The sequence below is a fragment of the Oryza sativa genome, chromosome 5, assembly GCF_034140825.1.
Source record: "Oryza sativa Japonica Group chromosome 5, ASM3414082v1".
Classification (NCBI taxonomy): domain Eukaryota; kingdom Viridiplantae; phylum Streptophyta; class Magnoliopsida; order Poales; family Poaceae; genus Oryza; species Oryza sativa.
In genome coordinates this window covers 21,346,079-21,353,391 of record NC_089039.1, presented here as the reverse complement: position 1 = coordinate 21,353,391, position 7,313 = coordinate 21,346,079, and the positions used below count along the sequence as shown (strand labels likewise).

The window sequence follows — 7,313 nt, the reverse complement described above, 5'->3', positions numbered from 1 at the left end:
GGAAGTGCTAAGAGTATCCCTCATTTTTCAAACATGTAGAAGAATTTCATTCTTAAAAGCAACAAACCACCTATTAAAAATATGGTTGAATGTTGTCAAAATCATGGCCATTTCACTGCTTCCAAATGTGCCAACAAGCAAAGCGCATAATCTCCAAGAAACTTTTTATCCTTAAATGGTTTCTAGCCAACACCACCATTTGGCAAATTTCTAATTAGTATTCCACCTGATACCCAAACGCTCTCAGCACACCTCTTACTGAAAGGACAACTGAAAAACAAATTAAGCAAGGTTTCTCTTGGTCCTCCACTAATTCCATAGCACAAAACATCATCTTATGGGGCACAAATTATAAGTTGATTTTGATTTTTAAATTTGGCTAAGTTATAGAGCAATATAGCAATACTTTTAATACAAAACAAACATATTATCAAAATATATTCAATATCACATTTAACGAAACTTATTTGGTATTGTAAATGTTGCTAATTTTTTTATAAACTTGGTCAAACCTAAAAAGTTTGATTGAAAAAAGTCAAAGCGAAACAATGGAGTAAAAAGCAACATCACCAGGTGGTAAAATATAGAATATATGATCTGATATGAAATGAAAATTGCAAAACTTCTGAACAATGCGTTAACTATATAATTTAGTTTAATTATAAAGTCCACTACAAGAAAAACATACGCTATCTTATTAACTATTATCTATTAAGAATAGTCTAAATTACACACTTAAAGTTTTGCAACAATCCAAATTACTAACTTAACTCTAATACTAGATATTTTACACCCGAACTCATCAAACCGGAGAAATTAACCCTCCCTCACACCCCAAGAAAAAACTGGTTCTAGGCGGCGTAATGTGAGTGTCTTTTCTAAAGCTTGATTTTTCTTGTGTTGAATAGCTAAAATTACATAGCCACGATGTTTTAGGGGTGAAATTTGCCAAAGTTTAAACTGACGAGGAAAACGAACAATTCACTTACGTTATCATAGACTTTAGGTTAAACTATGTTTTTTTAGATAATTAGGTTAAACTATGTAGCGCCTGGTATGTACAACTTAGTAATATTTATAACTTATCCTCATTGTCAAACTTAAAAATATATACTACATGGACCAAGTCCAAAGTCACCCACGGCACTCACATGGCTCCCCATGATCACAAGCATTGTTAATTAATATCAGGATTGTGCATATGATCGAGTTGACCCAGTTTTCTGTTTCAAGCTTAATACATTCTGTTTGCTCTTGTTTTATATATACAGGGAAAGGAGTTTCTTTAGACACAGTTGCGCTGCAGCTGGCGCACATAGCTTCTGCTTCTTCTATCTAGTTGTCCTTTATAATTTTAAGACCGTGTACACATTTGACAATGCCCCCGTATTCTACTTGTTACGGCGCGCTTCTGATATACTCTGTTGTGTCAACGGCCACTATAATGGCCACCACCAACTAATTTTGGGAGAAAAAAACCCATTGGTAGCCAGATCATGCAGGCTGCGAGCCTCTCCGTTGCGTTGTACCTCGGCATTGACCAGAACTAGCCGTGTTAAGCTAAGGTCCATCGGGGCAGTAGATCGAGTCCATATCGCTGTTGCACCACGCATGGTTTGGAGAAAAAAAACTACTCTTTTAGCGACGACTTTGGATTTTGGAATAGGCTGACCCCCGCGCGCGTAGTAGTGGCCGCGCCGGCGGCAGTTCAGAGAAGCGCGCGGAGTGCCACGATTTTGCGCGGCTCATTTCGCCCGTGGCCGCGTGAAGACCCGACCGCCCGTGCGCCGCGAGCTATACGCGCGCGCGGGGGGAGGGCTCGAGAATCGAGATTGTGCCGTGCGCCAAAGAGGAGGTGCACCAGGCACCACCGCACCAGCGCAGCGCGACCGCGAGCGTCAGCTGGTCGTTTGTGAAAACTCGTTACTGACTATTGAGGCCCACCTTCTGAGGTCTGATTGGGCTAAAACTGTCTCCGGATTCTCTGGGGTAGTTCCGCCTTCCGTCCTCTTGGAGTCTTGGGCCGAAGGCACACCGCTGAATTATCACCAAAAAATGAATAGGTGAATGTCTAAAACTAAGAAATTTCAGAACTTCCCACACTATTAAAATTTTAAATCTTCATATGACTCTTACTCAAAATTATATTTGTATTTGGTGTAGCTGTGTGGGGCACATACTCGGTCCATAAGAACAACGCAACGTTAGACGCATGAATTTTATTTTATGGATATGGTCCAAAGAGATCGAAGGTTCTCGTTATCTTCTAGTTTCCATGGCTCGTCTCTCATTTTTATTTGACTTCTCAATGTGCCCCCACACTTATGATTCTATTGTTAGCTGACAGATCTAGCCATAAAGGGGCTCGCCCTCACCCATCCATTAGCTTCATCACGAATGCCTAGCCACGGTCATTGTCCCAGTCTCCATCCCCGACTATTTTCCATCCCTCTCCACTCTTGATGTGGTCCTGTAACCCTTAGCTCCTCCATGTCCATCTACCGTGTTTATCTAGCCATGTGGCACCACCACACCCTAGCTCCTCAACCTTATCTAGGTGTGGCAACAAGACAAGTCCGGGCTAAGTTGGGAAAGAGCACCCATGTGCCCGTCCCTGCCCCCTCAGCATAGATCGGGTGCAAAACAATTCCCGTCCTTGCCCTCACCGGATCCCCGCACCCCGGGTTAATGGCAGTGAGAGTAGCGCTAAGGATAGGCAGCCGGCAAACTACAACATCATCTTCTCCATAGATGACGAGACAAGCAGCACCAGACAAGAAAGGGCAAGTAGCCGACGAGCTATGGCGCCATTTCCGAAGAAGGGGAGGCAAACAACTGGGCAGAGATCGAGAAAGACTGGTGAAGTTGCAAGGACACAGGGCGACGCTGATCAGGGATGACGCCGCGACCTCCGCATGAACGCGGTGATGCAGGCGCAGACTACGTGACCTCCGCATGCAGGAAGAAGCGATACAGCCAAGGGCGGAGCTAGAGAAGAATGGAGGGGGGTGCACCACTATATAGTACAATGTATATATTTTAAAGCAATATTATAGTAAATTATAATGTTTTTTCGCGTTGTTATCATCAACGATAACAGTGGAGTGCACTAACAAAGAAGCATAGATAAAAACTGCACTAACCATAACCATTCGATCCGAAAAAAAAAGAGAGCTATTATCACGTAATTGAAAACTTATATCTCACGGTGAAGGAGCTCTTCCAATGAATTGATTGACTGGTAAAGAATTAGTAAAAAAGAACAAAAGATAGAGGAGGCAAGGAATTGCCTGTGCCCTATAGCCTAGTGGTTGCAGTGACGTGAGTAGCACACCAAGGTCCTGAGTTTAAATCTCCGTAGTAGCGAATTTCAGATTGGGTTATTTCAGAGTAAGTTCCTTATTTGATAGGCTAAATTCCTAATTTAGGCTCTATATATCCGGTTGGATATAAGACATATAAAGGTTGGGTAAAAAAAACCTTCTCTTCTAAAAAAAAGAATTGCCTATGCCCATCCTCGGTGACATCCTTTCATCTTGCTAAGGCATCGATTATTCATCCAGGATTAATTGTGACATTGGCGGCAAGAGGCGTTGGCGTTGGTAGGGAAAAAGAGGAAGAGCGAGTCGCCAGAAAGAAAAAAAAACGAGAAGAGGCGTGCGTGTGCGTACGTCCTCACGGTGATGCGGCAAGTAGGACTGAATTGGGCTCCTACTGAGGTTGTGGTTGTAGGCCGTTCGTGCTTCAATGGCCTGATTTCTAGCGTGGGGGTACACCAAACTTGGCTGAGGGGGATGCACATATGATTACGAAGGGGTATTAAGCACTAAATTTTCTTTTGCAACCGGGTGCCCAGGAACCCCCATAACACTACTTAGCTTCGCCACTGGATACAGCCTTGGTTGGTGGCTGGGTACCACAACCAGGAATGCAGTGATAGCTGAGGCCAACTTAAAAGAGGGAGGAATCGTGGAGACGTCTAAGGTTGAGTATGTAGATGACAATTATTTGATTTTTCTTGGTTGAAGTTTTGTGATTTTTAAGATAAAAGTTTTATGTTTTAATTGAAAGTTTTGTGATTTTGAGAATAAAGTTTTAGATCTCGAATAATTAGATGTTTTGTGATTTTTAGATGAAAGTTTAAATTTTTGGATTGAAGGTTATGTGATTTTAAGATGAAAGTTTGTGATTTTGAAATAAAAGTTTGAGGCACAAGTTAAAAGCTCAGAGCATTTTTTTTTTTGGATCAGAGTCCGAATTTCCCGCGGCACGTACGCAACTTAATATAATAGCGCATGCACTCGAATTAGGGGTGAACTCAAGATTGGAGTGAGCTCTTAGCTAGCCTGTTGAGTTGGGCTAGTATCTTAACAATACAAACTATTTTAAACTTCAAAAATGAATTAATATGATTTTTAAGGCAACTTTTATATAGAAAACTTTTGTAAAAAAAATACACCGTTTAGTAGTTCGGAAAGCGTGCGTGTGAAAAACGAAACAAACTATCTCACAATATCATGCTGCCGAACGCAGCAAAGAATACAGGGGCAGTGAAGTGGCCTTTTGGTCCTACACCTTGGGCCCTTGACCTATTTGGTTTGAGGTATGGTCTCATTATAATTTTATTAAAAATGCTGATGGTAACACATAGTAGCAGAGCTTGTGCGGTAATTTGGAGGTGGTCGATGTGTCAAAGTTTTCTTTTTGAACTAGTGGCTATTATACTTAGTTTGTTTAGCGGCAAAGTGAAATTCAGACCCCCAAAGTTGGAGTTCCACGATCAATGTAAGTCTCCATGCAGCTCCGTCGATTCAGCAATCTTTTGAGTGTCATTAATTATTATCATTTCGAGCAATTTATATTGTTTTTATATTGTCACACCAAAATATAAAAATGCACAATTACTAACTTGGAGGGATGAATAGGTTACATCATAATGATTTCGTTCCTACTAAAAAAATTTTAAAACGCTTCGCAAATTGGGACCTATCAGAGACGGACCGAGGCCTTGAGCCACCTAAGCCATGGCCATGGCCCGAGGCCTGAGAATAGAAGTCCACTATGAGTCTATGAAGTATAGATTTTCACCATCTATAGCTTGGCCCAAAAGTGTGTTGGGCTGACCCGCCTGCCTTACTTCAAATTATCAAACCTCTCCATTAGGATCCCTTTAATTTCTACGATATTATTCACAATCTTGTTTGCTTAGGGTGTGGACATGTGATTGCAGAGTAATTGATACATCAAGCAAAGTTCAAGATGGAAAATGATCGACTACTGGATTTCTACTACTACTGTTTATGTTTGACTCGACTAAGTCGATGGACCCGCAGTCGAGTATGAATCAGTAGTTCTCTAGCCGCATCCAGCTCGATTCAGATTGAACTCTCTGGTTTGACTTCACACGTAGGCTGTTCCGATTCATCCGCGGTTGACACCGTGCTAAACCTGCGAATGCCATTGAGGATGCGGCGGGAACTGCGGGTGGCCCATCGCGATCCCGGAGTGCAGCAGCGGCTGCCTCCAGGACGCGACCGCGCCCGCCGGTGCGTCGTCGTCGTCGTCGGGCAGCTGCCTGCGGAGCATGACGTAGGAGGCGACACCGAGCGCCGTGGCGGCGAGGGCCAGCACGGCCGCGGCCGCGAAGACGCCGTCCTTGAGGAAGTAGCACACCGGCGCGGTGTCCCTCGCCACGTTGGCGTTCCACGCCGCCCCCTCCACGAACAGCACTACGGCGATCACCGCCGCTATCCTGTACGCACGCACGCACGAACGCACGCGACACTTGTCGTGAGACCACACCGAGGTTGCGCATGAAAGCAGTCGTCGCTGCGTGCTTAATTTGCTCACCATGAGGCAACGGCGAAGACGATGCCGACGACCCGGTTGGTCTTGGAGGACGGGATGCCGCGGGGCTTGCCGTTGCCGCAGCAGCAGCCGCAGCCGCCGATGGCGGACACGGTGACCTGCGCCAGAAGCAGCAATACGGCGGCGCAGAGCCCCAGCCTTAGCGAGGGGTTCTGCGGGTACAGGCACTCGTCGCCGGAAACCCGCACGTCCGAAATCTGCAAAATCGATCGTTCAACTGTCAGTTGTTGGCCACGTATATGCGCCACGGCGCATCCATTCCAATGAAGCAAGAACGTACGCTTCAGGGGCCAGGAGAGAGATCGGCAATGTGCTTACAGTGATCTTTGTGCTCTCGGCGGCGAATCCCAGAATGGCGCTCAGCAACCCCAGGGACCCGACGACGGCGGAGACGACGATCACCGTCTTGTCCATTTTCCCGGAAATCCTTATCCTTCCCACCTCTCTGTCCGATCTTTATCCGTGGTGACAGATCAGATTTGTGTGAGCTTATATAGAGATAGACCAACTACACGGTTCGATCGGCACATGGTTGAAGTCAACGAACAGGATGAGGGACATGATGCATGTTCTGGGCATGTTCGGCGCGCCTCCGTTTCCAAATGTCCGTTTTTACCATGGGCATGTTAGCAGGGACTGGCAGTTGCATGCGTCTTTGTTTAAGGAATCAAGGTATTGCCATCGAGCTGCCAGGGTTTCTTCTCTTCTGGTTAGCAATCAGCAAAGAACATTTACAGCTGAACGTACGTGCAAGGTGCCATGTTCGTTGAGGCTAAATAATTAATATAATTGATATAGGTAGCTACTTTCTCTCCATCCCAAAATAGAATTGAGCATATTCTAGTGCTACGAATCTGGACATAGATCTTACTACTTTGAATTTGGATAGGAGTTTGTTCATGGTTACTCTTGTTCATATTCGTAATACTAGGATATGTTTGATCCTGTTCATATTTATAATACTAGGATGTGCTCGATCCGGTACTAGGTTGCAGTACTATATTTTCACTGGAGTAGTAATTTACTATTTGGATTAGACAACCAAATACTACGAATTTGAACCAGTATATGTTTAAATTTCATAATATTAAGCTATGTGTAATTCAGAAATAGTTTACAATATTTTGATTTTGAAATAGATGGAATATTAATTAAGATAGGTCGTGAATATGTCTGGCAGACTAGGAGATTTAATTTGACTCTCTTCTCGTTGGACATGCAGCTATCATAGCTCATGGGGGATAAACCACAGATCCTATTCCTGCCCCGCTGGCAGCTGATTGTTGTACATATGCAAGAGATGTTGGCTGTACGTTTGAAGGAATCCAAAGTCACCTCGCTGCACCACATGCCTGCACGATCACGAGCATTTGCAAATCACTTGCAAGAGCGTGTGAAGTGTGAACCGCGCATGATTTGACCAAGGTATTTTTACAAGCATAAGT

General features: G+C 44.2%; 1 protein-coding gene across 1 annotated transcript; it reads right to left on the bottom strand.

Moving 5' to 3' along the window:
- Nucleotides 1-5,165: 5,165 nt before the first annotated feature.
- Nucleotides 5,166-6,326, bottom strand: LOC4338890 (protein VASCULATURE COMPLEXITY AND CONNECTIVITY). Its single transcript, XM_015783458.3, has 3 exons — nucleotides 6,187-6,326; nucleotides 5,851-6,065; nucleotides 5,166-5,752 (listed from the first exon to the last, which is right to left on the bottom strand). The coding sequence occupies exons 1-3, from the start codon at nucleotides 6,280-6,282 to the stop codon at nucleotides 5,443-5,445; spliced, it is 621 nt and encodes a 206-aa protein (XP_015638944.3). The 5' UTR covers nucleotides 6,283-6,326; the 3' UTR covers nucleotides 5,166-5,442.
- Between the last annotated feature and the right edge of the window lie 987 nt (nucleotides 6,327-7,313).